We start from the raw sequence: 18,854 nt of genomic DNA on the forward strand, positions 1-18,854 counted from the left end.
TTTTCAAGATGAATTCTACAAGCTTGGGTGGGAAGAAGCAGAAGTGGAGGTATGTTGGCACATGAATCTAAAGCTTGGAAAGAAATTAAGTAAGCCACAGTATGCCATTAGAAAAGATGGATGGATTCCAAGGATTACTGTAGAGGCTTAGAACCCCCTCCCCCCACATTTAGAAATTTCTCTTAATGAGTTTTCTTTTCTTTTTTGTAATTGTAGAATTTAATTTGAAGGAAGTGATAAAAACCAATATAAACCAAATTATATAATGCAGCAAATGCATTATATAACTGATTCATAATGCTTAATGCTAGACCCTGAAGTTGCTCCCACTTCTACCTTCTTTTTTTAATGTCCAGAAAACACTTTAGTCTTCTTCACCTGTTTATTTAAAGATTATATCATTTTTAAATGAATACCATTAGATAACTATTTATTGTGGCAATGATCTTCCTTGAGCCCTTTACCATAGAACTATCTTTCATTTTCATTTTCCAGCCATATGGGAACTCCTTTTATGCCTCTTGAGACACTTTTTAGCTATATGTATTTTCAATAATAAAGAGTTTTGACATTTCCATGGTAGGATTGAATAAACTGAGACTATAGAGATGGCATAACTTTCAGAGGTCCTAGGAAATATCTTTGACAGAATAATCAGACAGAGGGATTAAGAATTGATTATGGAACCAAACTGTCTAAGACTTGATAATAGGCAACAGGGTAGTAGTATTTATGTATATACTGAGATTAAGATTATAGAAAGTGTTGGGTGGGGCAAGGGAAGGTGATAAGACTAGCACAGCAGGATTAATACTTGCTGCAATTATACTGAGGAATTAAATCAGGTGAGTTGTTTGGAATTTTAAATCTGTGGATTTTTCTTATGGAAAGCAGGAAGTTAAGAGTAGGACAGGTGAGTGAGCAAGCATTTTGAATTCTTTACCATCATCTTCCAGGAAAAAAATGCCCATTTATTGTTAGTATTGGGAAAAGAGATACTATTTCCTTAAATACAGTATTTTAAGTTTTTTGGAATTGACCAAAATTAATTAATTCAAATATCTCTCTGTTCACTTGAGTAATATTCCCACATCATAAGGCCCTCTTCTTTATCCAGAGTGACTTATAGTGAAAGGCAACAGGTTATCAAATGGAAAACCAGCTGTGGCCAGGGATTTAGGTGGAAGAAATAGAAACCCTAGAACATGGCTTTTGTAAAAGAACAAAAGCTCTAAATCAAAGAGGTGATACTGAATTTTAGTATGCACTTTAACCCACTGGAAGGAAGTACACAAAATGTTAATAGTGGCTAGGCAGTGAGATAATGGGTAATTTTGAAATGTTCTTTTTAATTTTCTGTATTTTTCATAAGTATGTATTTCATTCAGAATGTAAAAAAGAAAAATTTAAAATTTACTTTACCCCAGTGGCAAAGATTTGTCTTATATCCTTCCAGAATTGTTTGTTACACGTGGTTCTCAAAATAATTAGTGGCTTGTTCAGACTCTTCCCTCTTTCTAAATCATCTCTGTAAAACAAGTTCTGGAAGGGATAATACGCCTTGAATTGAAAAGTTTTAAGAAAGCTGAATTTGGGATGTGAGGTACTTTTGCCTTTATTAACATCTACAAAAAAACTGTGAGATAATAGGCATCCATATCTCTAGGGGAAGGTGGAAATGCATCGAGATGATGAGCTTAATCAGTGTGAAGGGAGAAATAACTCTTCAAAAATATTAATAAAAGTATTGTATTGATCTTAATTAAGTGATAACATGCTACTTTCATTTTATCTTTCAAATTCATTCCATCCTTGGGAGAGGTCAATTGTTAAGACTTGAGCCTGTCACCTTCCCCAGCTGTCAGCACCCAAAATAAATCTTTCCCTTTCTCTTTTACAAAAAAAAAAAAATTCATTCCATCCTGAATGCAGTTTTAGGTTTATTAGGTTACAGGTCTTCCTATTATATCATGATTACTTGATTCCTGCCTTCTTTAAACTCTTTAAACTCTATTTTTTCTTTCTTTCTTTTTTTAAAGTCATTCTTATTTGCTCAGTCATTTTTTACTGTCTTGATTTTTCAACCCACATACCTTAAAGCAAGTGATCCTCCAACTGGTTTGGAGTGTTATGCCACATGTTTCTGAAGGATACTGGCTAATGCTTAGTGATCCAGAGCAAGTTAGCAACCTCTTTACACCTACAGGGTTAGCAATGCTCACAGGTGTCACTGGTTATTACTGGAAGGCCTACGGCAAAGGCAGAGGAGAAGAAAAAAGGGAAAATAAAGGGAGTGGGGAGAAAGGAATGGGAGTAAAGGAAGACAAGGGTGGAGAGAAGGTACACGAAGTAGAGATCCACAACAGCTTCAAGGATGTTCTTTACCAAACACTGCCTGTGGGCGGTGTTCTAACACAGAAAAGACTGGGACCACGCCTCTTTGTTCACCGATGGCTTCTGCTGCCTTAATTATGATGTTGGTGTATATACACAGACACAGCAAACATTCCCACTTTTGAGATTTAACCATATCCATAATGGTTATCTGTTATGTATTATGTCTCTGTTATATATTCTGTATCTTGGAGATAGCAACACTTCACAGGAAAGAAATAATGTGAACAAGCTGTGTAATAGTCTGTTGGAACGTTTTATATTGTGAGATGTTAGATGTTTTTTATTTGTGTGTGTGTGTGTGTGTGAAATAGCTAAAAATACCACCATTTCAAAACAAAAGAATAAATAAGATATCAGATGGTAATTTTATATAAAATTTCTTTGGTAGATTCTATGGTAGCAGAAAGGCTCTTCTAAGGCTCATGTAGGCTAATCACTCTTTTTGGCAACTAGAAAAGCTAAGAGCAATAGTTTCTTTTTATTGAGCTGCTGCTATTTCATGCAAAAATCACAGAACAACATTCTGTTTGAGAATAATTCTGTCTCAAATAATTTATTTTCTCCCTTTCTCCTTCTTTATATTACCAAGAATGTAAAAAATAGACTTTTTTATCCTTTGGTATTTCATTTGCTAAAGTTGTCTATTCTACTCTGGAAGTAAGACTTCTTTTTCATTTTATAGTAATCCTATATGGCTACCAATTATAAATTCAAAACAACTGAAATTTTATTTAATTAGTTAATTTATTTATTTTTAAAGATTTTATTTATTTATTTGACAGAGAGAGACAAAGTGAGAGAGGGAACACAAGCAGGGGACGTGGGAGAGGGAGAAGCAGGCTTCCTGCTGAGCAGGGAGCCCGATGCGGGGCTCGATCCCAGGACCCCGGGATCATGACCTGAGCCGAAGGCAGACGCTTAACGACTAAGCCACCGAGGCGCCAGAACTGAAATTTTAGTTGGAGAACAAAAAACAAGAAGAGCCAATGAGGCTATCAGAAGATTGAAATAATTTTCTTTCTGGACAATATTCATTATAATAAGCACTGTAGAAGGAATAAATTTGGAAGAAAAAAAATCATAAGAGCCACTGGGGATTTGTTATTCATGTTTTCAGAAATACTCTAATTTAGTGAGATCAAGCTGAATGAGATGCATCCAAGATAGTATCCCCAAGAAAGAATACACTAGTAGAAATTAACCTTTCTACCACTTTATTTACATAGAATAGGAGAGTAACAATTCAAATAAATGTTAACCTTTTTTTTCAGAAATGGTCTATGGAAATGTGTTTATCATAATGATAGTGATAATAATAGTTACCATTATCAAACATTTTATAAGACAATTATTGAGTGCTTGTTTTTGGTGCCAGATAATTTACTAAGGCTTTCTAGGGTCTCATTCAATCCTCACAACTTGTTGGGATAAGTATTGTTATAATTATCATCATTTTACAGATGAGACAACTGAAGCTCAAAAAGTTTAAGTAATTTGCTCAAAGTTATAAAGGTGTAACTAGTACTGGGACCCAGATCACCCTTACTTCGCTTTTCAAAGCCCATAACCATAACCATTTGCTATAGTGCCTCCAACACAAAAAGATACCACTAAGAAATCGTGATGGGACATGGAGGAGATGAATGAATATATTTAATTATAAAAATGAAATTATTTCAATGGCTAGATAGAGTAAAAACAACAACAAACAAGTTAGAGACTCCCTAAAGAACCATTAAAAAGGAACTGGCCTTCTTAACAGCTCTGATAAGCTGGGAAATGTTTTTAGACATTTCTTCAATGATATCAGCCTTGAGTTAATAACCAATAATAGTTTCTAAGTAATTCCACTGCATTTCATTTTGGGTTCTTAGATTAGACTTTAAGCAGGCAATTGCTATTTAGTATATGCTTTTAACCTTTATGCAATCTCAGGGAACTCCAAAGGTATGAGCTGCTGGTACCATAGGAGGTTTCAGAGCTTTGAAATACAGCTCTTCCAGGGAATTAGAGGGTTTCCCTGTGCTTGCTTTTTATGAAGCCCTTATTGATGTTTGAGTTTAAAACAGAAGAAAAGCCCACCCTACATGGTTCCTGTGTTGGGAATCTTCTCTTCTTTTTTGGACCACATAAATGTTTTCAACTAGAAAACATGGAAAACTTCCAGACCAAGACTGTCTGCTACCTGGTATGTAGAGAGGTCAAAAGAATAAATTATGGTACAGTGTTTCTATCAATTTCTACACATTTGTCAACAAACATTTTCAAGTAATGACAGTACTTTCACTGAAAAGTTTTAATCCAGATTGTTATCTATGAATAAAATTATTTTGATAACCAGGCAGGAAAAAAGTGTAAAACTCATTGGGTGCCTAGGCTGAGCAAAATATCTGAAAAAAAAAAATACAGTGTGAGTACGATGATACTCAAAGTCACAATATATTTACCTCGGACAGCATAGCCATCTTTTACTGATGCTGGAAAGGGGGGTAGGTTGTCTTTTGCATATACATCTTGAGCAAGGACTCTCCCCATTCCATCTGAAAAAAGAGAAAATAAGAAAAATATTGATTTTGAGAGCAATAGGTTAAACAGGCAGTCATAAACAAGGTGGATAAGTGCCTGTCTGACAAAGCTTATACATGGGCTCAGTCAGACCTCCTGATTTCTATCCCAAGGAGTTGAAGACAGAAGGAAGAGATGTATCCTTGTGTCTGAAATGAAAGATTAGATTCAGTCAATTAATAGTTATGCTTGCAGAGATTATTTGAATATGAGCAGCTACACAGTCATCAAACATGTGTTCAATTTGTTGTGTCATTAATCCTTTAACAACCCAAAGAAGACTTTCTTTAAAAAGCCAATTCTTGAACATTTTCATATTTGTTGATCTGGTAATTTCACTTCTAGAAATCTATCCTAAAAAAATAGATAAATCTTTATGCACATGTTTATTTTAGTTGTTTACATTAGTGAGAAAAGTAAAATAAAAAGATCAATAATACAGAAATTTAAGTAGACAATGATCTATCCTTATGATAAAATATTATGCAGGTTAAAGTAATATTTATGAAGAATATTCATTGACCAGGAAAATTCTTATGACACATATTTAAAAAACATACGGAATTGCACATGTAGTGTATAATCTTTACTATGTTAAGATAGATGTGTACATGTCAACAGAAAAAAATGAGAAGGGCATACATGAAAATATAAAGCATTTGTTATTTTAGTATATTAGAATTATGTATGATTTCCCTTTGCTATACTTTTCTGAAATTTTCCAAGTTTTTTTTTTTAATATTTTATTTATTTATTTGACAGAGAGAGAGAGCACAAGTAGGCAGAGCAGCAGGCAGAGGGAGGGAGAAACAGGCTCCCCGCTGAGCAGGGAGCCCGATGTGGGGCTCGATCCGAGAACCCTGGGATCATGACTGGAGCTGAAGGCAGCCGCTTAACCAACTGAGCCACCCAGGCACCCCCCAAGTTTTTTATAATGATCAAATGTCATTTTTATATAAAGAAAGTTTTTTTTTTCTTAAGAAAAGTAAAGGAATTTTAGCCTTTGATTTTGGCTTTATTAACTGAAAAAAATTAGTGATTACAAATAAGCAGAGGGCCAGTAACATGTCTTGTGAAATGACTATTCAAACTACTCTGGATAAAAATCATTTTCAGCTAGAGCTTAGGAATTTGAACTAGTGCCGAAAAGAATAAAGTTTCAAGAGTCATGACCAATTCCTTAAATCTTCTAGTCAGAATCTGTCTTTATTATTATTATTTCAAAGAGGCAAAATAATACAAATAGGAGATGGAGAAGGAAGAAGAGGGGAAGGAAAAAAAATCAAGCTTGTCTCCAAAGACTATAATACAGGACTTGATTTACATAAGATGTTCATATAATTGTTTCCAGAGCTAGATGGGAGTCTTTTTGTCTGTTTGTTTAGTTTTTTGTTTTTGGCTTTGTCCTTCTTGCCACCCAAGGCCTCTGATTTCCAGATCCCAGGACCTAGAAGTAAGTACCGAGAGATTTTTAGTTTTGTACTCTGATCCAGTGACAGTGATACTCTTTCCTTTTAGGGAGGTGACAGCTGAATTGGAAGGGAGAACTTCTTAGTAGATTCTAGCTTCAGATATTCCTAGAAGGTTGTAGCTATTCTGGAGCTACCCTGGAGCTATGGACCTTTATTTCGTAAGTCCAGGGAAGTGGTGAAACCAGAGTCTAGTTTGGATTCACTTATACAAAATTAACTGCCAAATGAAGCTACAAGATAGTTCCTGATGGTATTTGCCCAGGATCACAATAAACCTTCTGGGGTGGCTCCTTGCCTGGAACTAATCTGGCCTGGGGTGGTTCATGAAAATGTAAACTCTACCCTAGCTTAGATCCTAAGAGAATGACTTTGCTAGGATTTTGAATAGCTCATTAATAGTAATAGTTAATAATAAAAGATAGCACAAGGATATTAAGAAGTATATACTTCCAGGTACAAAATAACTGGTTTGCCTGGGTCTTCAGCTTACAGATGGCATATCATGAGACTGAACAGTATCCATAATCATGGGAGCCAATTCCTCACAATAAATCTCATCATGTATATATTCCTATTGGTTCTGTTTCTTTGGAGAACCCTAACTAATACAAATGGAACAGAATAGAAAGTTCAGAAATAAACTTTTGTGTATATGGTCAAATGATCTTCAATGGGGAAAGGACAGTTTTTTCACAAATGGTGTTGGTGTTGGGAAAACTGGATATCCACATGCAAAAGAATGAACTTGGACCCTTACTTTATACCATATATAAAAACTAACTCAAAATGGATTAAAGAACTAAATATAAAACCTAAAACTGTAACATTCTTAGAAGAAAAGATACAGGAAAACTTTATGACGTTGGATTTGGTAATGATTTTTTTTATAGCGGTGATGAATAGATAAAATGTTCTTTATTTTTTCTGATTTTATAATGAAACATTTCTGATTTTATAATGAAACATTTCTCCCCATTTCTGTAAGTGGGCCTCAGTTTTTTAAAAGTTTTTATTTCAATTCCAGTTAGTTAACATACAGTGTAACATTAGTTTCAGGTGTACAATATAGTGATTCAATACTTCCATACATCACCAACGCTCATCGCAACAAGTGCACTTCTTAAACCCCTTCACCTATTTAACCCATCCCCCTACCCACCTCCCTTCTGGTAGCCATCTAGTTTGTTCTCTATAGTTAAGAGTCTGTTTCTCAGTTTTGGTAATGATTTCTTGAGTATGACACCGAAGGCACAGGCAACTAAAGCAAACATAGACAAATGGGGCTACATCAAATTTAAAAACTTTTGTGCATCACTACTGGGCATTTACCCCCAAAATATAAAAACACTAATTCAAAGGGATACATGCACCCCTATGTTTATTGCAGCATTATTTAAATAGCCAAATTATGCAAGCAGCCTATGTCTACTGACAGATGAATGGATAAAGAAGATGTGGTGTGTATATACACAATGGAATATCATTCAGCCATAAAAAGAATGAAATCTTGCCATTTTCAACAACATGGATGGAGCTAGAGAGCATAATGGCAAAGCGAAATAAGTCAGTCAGAAAAAGACAAATACCATATGATTTCACTCATATGTGGAATTTAAGAAACAAAACAAACACAGAGAGAGACACATACCAAGAAACAGACTCTTAACTATAGAGAACAAACTGCAGATTACCAGAGGGGAGGTGGGTGGAGGGATGGGTGAAAAAGTGATGGGGGATTAAAGAGTACACTTATCATGATGAGCATTGAGTGAATCACTATGCTATACACTTGAAACTAATACAACACTATATGTTAATTATACTGGAGTTAAATAAAAAATCTAAAAAAAAAAGATTATATAGGGAAAAAAACTTCTGTGCATTAAAGGACAAAATCAACAGAGTAAAAAGGCAATCTATGGAATGGGAGAATATAGCTGCAAATCATATATCTGATAAACAGTTAATGTCCTGAATATATAAAGAACTCTTATAACTCAATAACAAAAAGATCAAATAACTCAATTAAAATGGGCAAAAAATTTGAACAGATGTTTCTCCAAAAATGATACCAAATAGTCAACAACATATGAGAATCAACATCATTAATCATTAGAGAAATGCAAATCAAAACCACAATGAGATATCACCTCATACCCATTAGGATGGCAATTACAAAAAAAACCCCAACAAACAGAAAATAACAAGTGTTGAGGAGAATATGGAGAAGTTGGAACCCTCGTACACTCTTGGTAGGATTGTAAAATAGTGCAACCACCACGGAAAATCATAAGAAGTTTCCTCAAAAAATTAAAAATAGAAATACCATATGGTCCATCAATTCTACTTCTGGGTTTGTATCCAAAAGAATTGAAAGCAGCATTTCAAAGAGATATTTTCACACCCATGTTCATTGTAGCACTATTCATAATAGTCAAGGGGTGGAAGCAGCCCAAATGTTCATCAACGGATGAATGGATAAACAAAATGTGGTGTATATATTTATATACTGTCACATGATACAACATGGATGGACCTTGAAGACATTATGCTACTAAGTAAAATAAACCAGACACAAAAAGACAAATACTGCATAATTCCACTTACATGAGGTATCTAAAGTAGTCAAATTCTTAGCAACAGAAGGTAGAATGGTGGTTACTAGGGGCTGGGATGAGGGTCGAAAGGGGAGTTGTTTAATGGGTGTAGAGTTTCACGTATCCAGTATGAAAAAGTTATGGAGATATGTTTCACAGCAGTGTGAATGTACTTAATGCCATAGAATTATACAATTAATAATGGTTAAGATGGTAAATTTTATGTTAATGTGGTTTTTACTGCAATAAAAAAGGAATGAGGTACTGATACATGCTATAACATGGATGGATCTTGAAAATATTATGCTAAGTAAAGAATCCAGTCACAAAAGACCACATATATGATCCCATTATATGAAATGTTCAGAGTAGGTAAATCTATAGTAGAAAGTACATTGGTAGTTACTTAGGGCTGGATGGGGGTGATTGGAGAGGATAGGAGAGAATGACATCTAGTGAGGATGGGGTTTCTTTTGAGGTGATGAAAATGTTCTAAAATTGACTGTGGTGATGGTTGTACGTATCTGTGAATTTACTAAAACCCTTGAACTATATACTTTAAGTGGGTGAATTATATAGCATATGAGTTATATCTCAATAAAGGGCAAAGATAATAGATTAAAAATAAGAATATCCCATTTCAACATATACTATATTTAGAAGAACAAAGAACAGTCATTATTTGTAGCACACAATATACCATCTGGTCTTTATAGACCTTCAAATATCATGGAAAGAAAAATAAAACATTTCATCTGGAAAGAAAGAACTGCTTCACATTTAACTAAAGTTATTAATATAAATTTAATAATATATAGAATTAGCCAGTTTTTTTTTTTTTTGGACTCATGCTAAATACAGGGGTTGCTATCTTTAAGGTAAATTTGTTCCCTACTGGATTAGTTCTGATTTTGGATGTGGTATCAGGTTAACAGCAGAGATTAAGTTTCTTCAAAGAAAAAACAATCATTACCTCAAGTTTTGGTCCAAAAGCCTAGGGCAAGGGAAAGGACTGGGAGAAAAATATGCAATTGATTGAAAAATGGTCCGGGCTACCAGTTGGCAGAAGATACTAGAGAACAGAAGGAATATATGTCAGATATACCTCTCAGCTACACAAGCAAGTATATCCATATCTCTCAGTAGGGTTCAGGACTAAACAGTCAATGGATAGCTCTTTCAAGCAGTTAATATTAGCCTTGATTCAATGTCTGCCCAGATGATCTATCTTGTAACTTAAAGAGTACACAGTAGTGGTGCAAATCACATGGGACATTCTTGCATACACGTACCTACATGTTAAACCATCCCTTCTCTTTGCCCATAGGTGGAGCCCAAGTATTGGTGTTGAATAAACTTTGGGCATGAGATTTTTAGAAAGAGAGGCTCAGCATTCAACTTGAATGGAACCAGGCAGCAGTAACTTCTCAACTAGATATTATAACTGTTTTCTTTTTTTAAAAGATTTTATTTATTTATTTGACAGAGAGAGACACAGCGAGAGAGGCAACACAAGCAGGGGGAGTGGGAGTGGGAGAAGCAGACTTCCCGCTAACAGGGAGCCGGATGCGGGGCTTGATCCCAGGACCCTGGGATCAAGACCTGAGCCGAAGGCAGATGCTTAACGACTGAGCCACCCAGGAGCCCCATATAACTGTTTTAAGTATATAATTTGGTAGAGAAAGCTGAGGCTGTGGGAGCTAAAGGTCCTACTAAAAGGTACAATTTCAGGGAAACATGAGCAAAATTCCCTTTTCCCAGTCTTTCTAATCCAGTGAGAGCCCCATTTATAATAAGTAAAAGACAGTTTCTCCAATATATAGTTAATATGCTTTCTAGGAATATTTGGTGGTGGGAGTTTATAGCTCTTCACAGTCTCCAGTGAGCATATTTCAGTTGTAGAAAGTTAGGCGGTGTACCAAGAAGCTATGGTCCTGCTTTCAGAATCTGAGGAGGTCATGTCCATTCTGTTCTATCCTATCCCACACACAGTATTCTCTAAGTTCTGTATAATAAAGGATGTATTAAATTTGATGAAGATGATAATAAATGCATATTTCTAGATTCTATAGGGATCAAAAATATTAAACGTAGGGCTGTATATCACTGGGGACCCTTGTCCATATATACAATTAAGTAATCTCAAGAGGTTGATAAGAAGAAAGGAATGGAAAAGATTGGTTGATGATTTATACTGTTTTGTGTAGTATGCTCACTTAGGCTGCAAGAAGACAGTGGCAGAGTGCTTCGTTAAAAGGTGATAGACTTTTTATGTTGTCAACAAGATATTCATATACAAGTCAGATTCCCACATGATGATAGTTATTAAATTCTCTACTCTTTGGAGTGCTAGCTTTTTTATACTGGGATGACTGGCCTAAAAAATATCTTCAGAAAGTCTTTATAGATTCAAATGGTTGACAATGGACATATATAGAAGGAAATCAAAACAGAGAGCTATTTATTAAGTTGAGTACAATTTGTAAGCATTGAATCCAAATGTAGTCTCTAAATGGTAAAAGTAAAATATTTAATTTGTTTGGTTGGGCATTTATTCTGGCACAGATAATACTTTTTTCTTGTGTCTAAAGTCAGATGTTAGGATACCCAAGTGGCTTTTAGATATAAGAGGGAAAAGTCACTTATCAAAATGATTTCACAGTTGTAAAGTTCCCTGTGTTGTTAGCTCTAAGAAGGCTTTGGAAGAAGTCAAGGGAAGTTCAGTGATCCAAGAAATTGATTCCTCATCCTCACTTTGGGTAACCAAGATACTATCAGTTTTATGAATCAGGAGTGTAGAAGAATGTGGCAGATAGCAGAGGGCTGAAAAGAAAAGATACTATCTAAGGCTTCCTCATATAAAACATGGATATTAGCCAGTTTGCTGTTGATTATAAATTCCTCAAAAGTTTATTTAAGTTCATTGTGACAGCACTGATACTGTAACATTTAAAAACTATCATCCCTTCCAATCTATGTGAGAGACTACTGAAGACTACTTTGACTTAACAGCTATCCATTGTATTCACAAAACAGTTGAGAAGGCAGGCTTGATACATATACTTACTCAGGCCAAATAACTATTGGTAGGAACAATATTAGCTAGGGCCAGGGATTAAGAGGAAAGATGAGTGAAACATATGCAGATTTGGGTTGTCACTGCATTAAAACAAAAAACCCCTTAAAATGAAGCATAGCATATTTAAAGAAAACTTCATGATTATTTAACAGACACTAAATATTTAACATGGTGGATGTCCTCAAGCCTATCCTAATACAATTTATTCTCCACATCTTCATTGTATATTTGAAAGACTAGACAACATTATTGTTCTCATTTATGCGTTACAGTCTTCATTTATATGAAAGTTTCAGATGTATAAACTGAAAAAGAGTGAATGATTGAGAGGTGAATATCCCTTTGATGAAAACAAGTATATTAATTACTCTCTAGTTACTCCAGAAGTCATGGTTATGGAATAGTACAATAAAAATCCCTACACTTTTAAAATAGATAGCTTGTTCGGGCGCCTGGGTGGCTCGTTGGTTAAGCGACTGCCTTCGGCTCGGGTCATGATCCTGGAGTCCCGGGATCGAGTCCCGCGTCGGGCTCCCTGCTCGGCAGGGAGTCTGCTTCTCCCTCTGACCTTCCTCCATCTCATTCTCTCTGTCTCAAATAAATAAAATCTTAAAATAGATAGCTTGTTCGAAGTGGCATTATGTTGTGTATTTGTATTTTTCCATCTAGGGATGCTCATTACCTGCAAGTGTCATGAGTAAGGGCAAGCATTACATTATGGTTCTTATGTTATAAAATACAAATAAGCTTTGTGCAAAGTTATAGAATTTGGAATAAATGGATGTGTTATGATTACCAGAAATGACTGTCATGATTTAGCAATACAAAAAGATGCAATCAATTGGTAATAAACTAATTCTTAAGTTGTGTTGTGGTTCCATGATGTCTATTTTATTATTGATTACCATAACCTGCATCTGTGTTACATATATTCATTTCTATGTGTAATATATTAAGCTTTAAAAATAATAACAGTATCACTCTAGAAAGTATTTAACTTGACTAAAATGAAAAATTTTTTAGGGGAAGTATTTTTTTTTTTAAAGATTTTATTTATTTACTTGAGAGAATGAGAGACAGCACAAGAGGGAAGAGGGTCAGAGGGAGAAGCAGACCCCCCGCTGAGCAGGGAGCCCAATGCGGGACTCGATCCCGGGACTCCAGGATCATGACCTGAGCCGAAGGCAGTCGCTTAACCAACTGAGCCACCCAGGCGCCCCTAGGGGAAGTATTTTTAAAAAAATATCTAAAATGTTCCTAAGGTCATAGAAAATATTTCAATTGAGATTAAGTGCTCACCTCTTTTAGTACTTAATGATGGACACTTTGCCACACCCAGGTCAAATAAATAGGGTATCACTGATAAGTGGGTAACATTTAAGTCCAAGGGGTCAGGATTTGGTACAAATAAACAAAATGTTCTTTCTATAGTTTGAACAATTTAAACTTTTCTTTATTGGTAATTTCTTAATCACTATCCTATAAAATGTCAAAAGCGCCACAGGAAAAAAAAGTTTTTTAAATCTAATTTCCATAGTTTTGAACTACATATCCTAGTATCCTAAAAATAATTCTTAACTTTTTCAACATTGGTTTTATATTAGTATATTACAATGGTTATTAAAAGAAAGGGAAAAGGTAATATGCAAGAAGAAAAAAAATACATGCTAAAATCAAGCTCCTCCTTAATGCCCATCACCCAGTTACCCCATCCCCCTACCCCCCTCCCTTCTGCAACCCTCAATTTGTTATATACAACTAATGAATCATTGAACACTACCTCAAAAACTAATGATGTACTATATGTTGGCTAATTGAACTTAACACAAAAAATAAAAATAAAATCAAGCTCCTACATGTAATGCAAGAATAAATAAATAACAAAAGTACCAACTGTTATATTGACTTGAAAAATTATTGGTGGCTTATTTCCATATGGCTAAAATCAAAGTAAGAAAATTAGTAAGGCATTATAGTTTCAAGGATGCAATAGTATCACTGAATTAATCACTCAATGTTGTTTCCAAATGATAAACAAAATGTTAATAGATGACTAGATGACTTTTTTTCTTCTGGCAAGTTAACCAAGAATATCAGGATTCTGTAGGAAAGGAGTTTCTAGATACAGAAATACAAGATTTTTAACCATTTAAATAAATTATGTTTTCAGAAAAACTGAATTAAAGTTTTAAAATTGCAACTCTATTTCTTTCTTACACACATTCAGATACATTACAAAAAGCATTGTTGATTACAAGAGAATCCTCGTGTCTCTGACTTTCTTCCTATGCTTTTTCTCACAATTAAATGAAAGACTATTTGGTTTTCCCTGGCGCATAGCCCATGCTGCTTGGGGTAAGCTAACAGCCTGCCAGGAGAAAAGTCTTTACTTGACAAAACAGTCAAAAAGGTAACTTCTGGTGGGAGGATCAAGATGGCGGAGGACTAGGAGACTTAAGTTTCATCTGGTCCCAGGAATTCAGCTAGATAGTTATCAAATTATTCAGAACACATACAAACTCAACAGGAGATTGAAGAAAAGATAGCAGCAATTCTATGAACAGAAAAGTGACCACTTTCTAGAAGGTAGGACGTGAGGAGAAGTGAATCTGAGGTGATATTTGGGAAGATAGACCGTGGTGGGGAGGGAGCCTCTGTTAGCTGCCTACCGGCAAGTGATACAACAGCAGAGCACAAAATCGGAACTTTAAGAAGTCTGCTCCGCTGAGGGACATCACTCCAGTGGCTAAGCGTGTGTGTGTGTGTGTGTGTGTGTGTGTGTGTGTGTGTGTGTGGAACCCTTGCTGGGACAGTGTGGTCTCAGGACCCTCGGGGTCACAGAAAGACTGGGGGTGACTGAGTGTGGCAGAGCTCCCAGGTATCAGAGTGGGGAAGCCGGCTGCAAAGACGGAGCCAAGGAGTGGGCTCTCAGCTCAGGGTTGCCATAAACTGTAATCTGCAGCACAGCTGGGCCACTGCTCTTCCAGCAGGGACCCAACATGTGGCAGATCTGGGGAGACTCCCCTTCCTCCCCCAGGAGGAGCAGCATGGGAGTGCACCAAGGTAATCTGCTGGGTTTGGAGACTCCAAATGGGATCGTGTGCCGGAGATAGAAATGCTCGGTCACAGGTCGGGTGAGCTCAGAGTGTGGCCGGAGACCAGAGAGACAGGAGTGAATGACTGCTTTTCTTCAAGGGCGCACTGACGAGTGGCGCCCCAGCTCTCGGCTCCTCCAGGGCCAGAGATAGGGAGGCTACCATTTTCATTCTCATCTTCTAAAGCTGTACAGAAAGCTTTCAGGGAACAAAAGCTACTGAGCAAACCCAAGCAGATTCCTTAGCCTGGCCCCTGGCAAGGGCAGTGCAATTCCGCCTGGGGCAAAGATATTTGAAAATCACTACAACAGGCCCCTCCCTCAGAAGATCAGCAAGAACATCCAGCGAAGACCAAGTTTATGGATCAATGAGAACAGCAAAACCCCAGCGCCAGGGGAATACAGCGCACAGAATTCATGGTGTTTTTTCCCATGATGCTTTAGTCTTTCAAAGTTAATTTTTAAAATTTTCTTTATTTTTTTCTTTTTCTATTTTTTTAGTTGAATTTTTTCTTCTTTCCTTTTTCAACTAACATCTTATCAATTCCTTTTTTAAAATCTTTTTTTAATTTTTCATTTTTAAAGTCATAGTCTATCTCTTAATTGTATTTAACCTTATTTTTTGTATATATGTAAGTTTTTCTTTCTTTAAAATTTTCTTCTAACAAAATTTCTTCTAACAGACCAAAATACACCCTAAATCTAGTGTATGATGTCCTAGTCTCCTGCTGATCAAATTCTCTTTTTTTTTTAAAATTTTTTTCATTCTTTTTTCAACCAACTTTTTTTTTTTAAAGATTTTATTTATTTATTTGAGACAGAGAGAATGAGAGAGAGAGAGCACATGAGAAGGGGAGGGTCAGAGGGAGAAGCAGGCTCCCTGCCGAGCAGGGAGCCCGATGCGGGACTCGATCCAGGGACTCCAGGATCATGACCTGAGCCGAAAGCAGTCGCTTAACCAACTGAGCCACCCAGGCGCCCTTTCAACCAACTTCTTATCAATTCCTTTTTAAAAATCTTTTAAAAATTTTCATCTTTACAATCATATTCCATCCCTTCATTGTATTTACCCTTATTTTTGTATATATATAAGTTTTCTTTCTTTAAAATTTTGGGAGGCAATTTCTTCTAGTAGACCAAAATATACCCCAAATGTAGTGTGTGGCTCTGTTATATTCACCAGCCTGATCATATATATATATATATATATATTTTCCCTTTCTTTTCCCCCGGTTTTTGGTCTCTTTTGATTTGTTTAGTGTATGTTTTTCTGGAGTCACTGTTACCCTTTTAGCATTTTTTTTAGCATTTTGTTCTTTCATTCATCTATTTCCCTCTGGACAAAATGACAAGATGGAAAAACTCACCTCAAAAAAAAAGGACAAGAGGCAGTACCGCTGCCAGGGACCTAATCAATACAAACATTAGTAAGATGTCAGAACTAGAGTTCAGAATGACGATTATAAAGATAGTAGCTGGGCTTGAAAAAAGTATAGACTAGAGAATCCTTTTCTGGAGAAATAAAAGAACTAAAATCTAACCAAGTCGAAATAAAAAAGGCTATTAATGAGGTGCAATAAAAAATGGAGGCTCTAACTGCTAGGATAAATGAGGCAGAAGAAAGAATTAGTGATATAGAAGACCAAATGATGGAGAATATAGAAGCTGAGAAAGAGAGAGAGAAACAACTACTGGATGAGGAGGGGAGAATTCAAGAGATAAACGACACCACAAAGCGAAACAACATTAGAATAATTGGGATCCCAGAAGAAGAAGAAAGAGAGACAGGGGCAGAAAGTATATTGGAGCAAATTATAGCAGAGAACTTCCCTAATTTGGGGAAGGAAACAGGCATCAAAATCCAGGAGGCACAGAGAACTCTCCCCAAAATCAATAAAAATAGGGCAACACCCTGACATCTAATAGTAAAACTCACAAGTCTCAGAGACAAAGAGAAAATCCTGAAGGCAGCTTGGGACAAGAGGTCAGTAACCTACAATGGTAGAAACATTAGATTGGCAGCAACCTATCCACAGAGACCTGGCAGGCCAGAAAGGACTGGCATGATATATTCAGAGCACTAAATGAGAAAAATATGCAGCCAAGAATACTATATCCAGCTAGGCTGTCACTGAAAATAGAAGGAGAGATAAAAAGCTTCCAGGACAAACAAAATCTAAAAGAATTTGTGAACACTAAACCAGCCCTACAAGAAATATTGAAAGGGGTCCTCTAAGCAAAAATAGAGCCTGAAAGTATTAGACTTGAAAGGAACAGAGACAATATGCAGTAACAGTCACCTTACAGGCAATACAATGGCACTAAATTCATACCTATCAATAGTTACTCTGAATGTAAATGGGCCAAATGCCCCAATCAAAAGACACAGGGTATCAGATTGGATAAAAAAAAAGATCCATCGATATGCTCTCTGCAAGAGACTCATTTTAGACCCAAAGACACCCCTGGATTGAAAGTGAAGGGGTAGAAAACCATTTACCATGCTAATGGACACCAAAAGAAAGCTGGGGTGGCAATCCTTATATCAGACAAATTGGATTTTAAACCAAAGACTGTAATAAGAGATGAGGAAGGACACTATATCCTACTTAAAGGGTCTATCCAATAAGAAGATCTAACAACTGTAAATATCTATGCCCCTAACATGGGAGCAGCCAATTATATAAGCCAATTAATAACAAAAGCAAAGAAACACATCAACAACAATACAATAATAGTGGGGGAGTTTAACAACCCCCTCACTGAAATGGACAGATCATCTAAGCAAAAGATCAACAAGGAAATAAAGGCTATAAATGAAACACTGGACTAAAGGACTTCACAGATATATTCAGAACATTCCAACCCAAAGCAACAGAATACACATTCTTCCCTAGTGCCCATGGAACATTCTCCAGAATCGATCCCATTCTGGGGCATAAATCAGGTCTCAACTGGTACCAAAAGATTGGGATCATTCCCTGCATATTTTTGGACCACAATGCTTTGAAACTAGAACTCAATCACAAGAGGAAAGTTGGAAAGGACTCAAATACATGGAAGCTAAAGAGCATCCTATTAAAGAATGAATGGGTCAACCAGGAAATTAAAGAAGAATTAAAAAAATTCACGGAAACAAATGAAAATAAACACATAAGTGTTCAAAATCCTTGGGAATGCAGCAAAGGCGGTCCTAAGAGGAAAGCATATAGCAATACAAGCCTTTCTCAAGAAACAAGAAAGGTCTCAAATACACAACCTAACCCTACACCTAATGGAGCTGGAGAGAGAACAGCAAAGAAAGCCTAAACCCAGCAGGAAAAGAGAAATAATAGAGATCAGAGCAGAAATCAATGAAATAGAAACCAAAAGAACAGTGTTGACAGATCAACAAAACTAGGAGCTGGTTCTTGATAAACTCCTGGCTAGACTTATGAAAAAGAAAAGAGAAAGGACCCCAAAAAAATAAAAACATGAATGAAAGAGGAGAGATCACAACCAATACCAAAGAAATACAAACAATTATAAGAACATATTATGAGCAACTGTATACCAGCAAATTAGATAATCTGGAAGAAATGGATGCATTCCTAGAGATATATAAACTACCAAAACTGAACCAGGAAGAAATAGAAAACCTGAACAGACCC

The 18,854-nt window shown here is 36.0% G+C and overlaps 1 protein-coding gene across 8 annotated transcripts in view; it reads right to left on the reverse strand.

The window, feature by feature from the left end:
- GPHN (gephyrin) overlaps positions 1-18,854 on the reverse strand; it is a 607,453-nt gene that overhangs the window by 89,988 nt on the left and 498,611 nt on the right. For all 8 annotated transcript variants that reach the window (XM_044918131.1, XM_044918125.1, XM_044918130.1 and 5 more), the window contains one exon: positions 4,845-4,937. In XM_044918131.1, coding sequence (XP_044774066.1) covers positions 4,845-4,937 — 93 coding nt within the window. The remainder of the gene's footprint in view (positions 1-4,844; positions 4,938-18,854) is intronic.

Source organism: Neomonachus schauinslandi, chromosome 9 (genome assembly GCF_002201575.2).
Source record: "Neomonachus schauinslandi chromosome 9, ASM220157v2, whole genome shotgun sequence".
Lineage (NCBI taxonomy): Eukaryota > Metazoa > Chordata > Mammalia > Carnivora > Phocidae > Neomonachus > Neomonachus schauinslandi.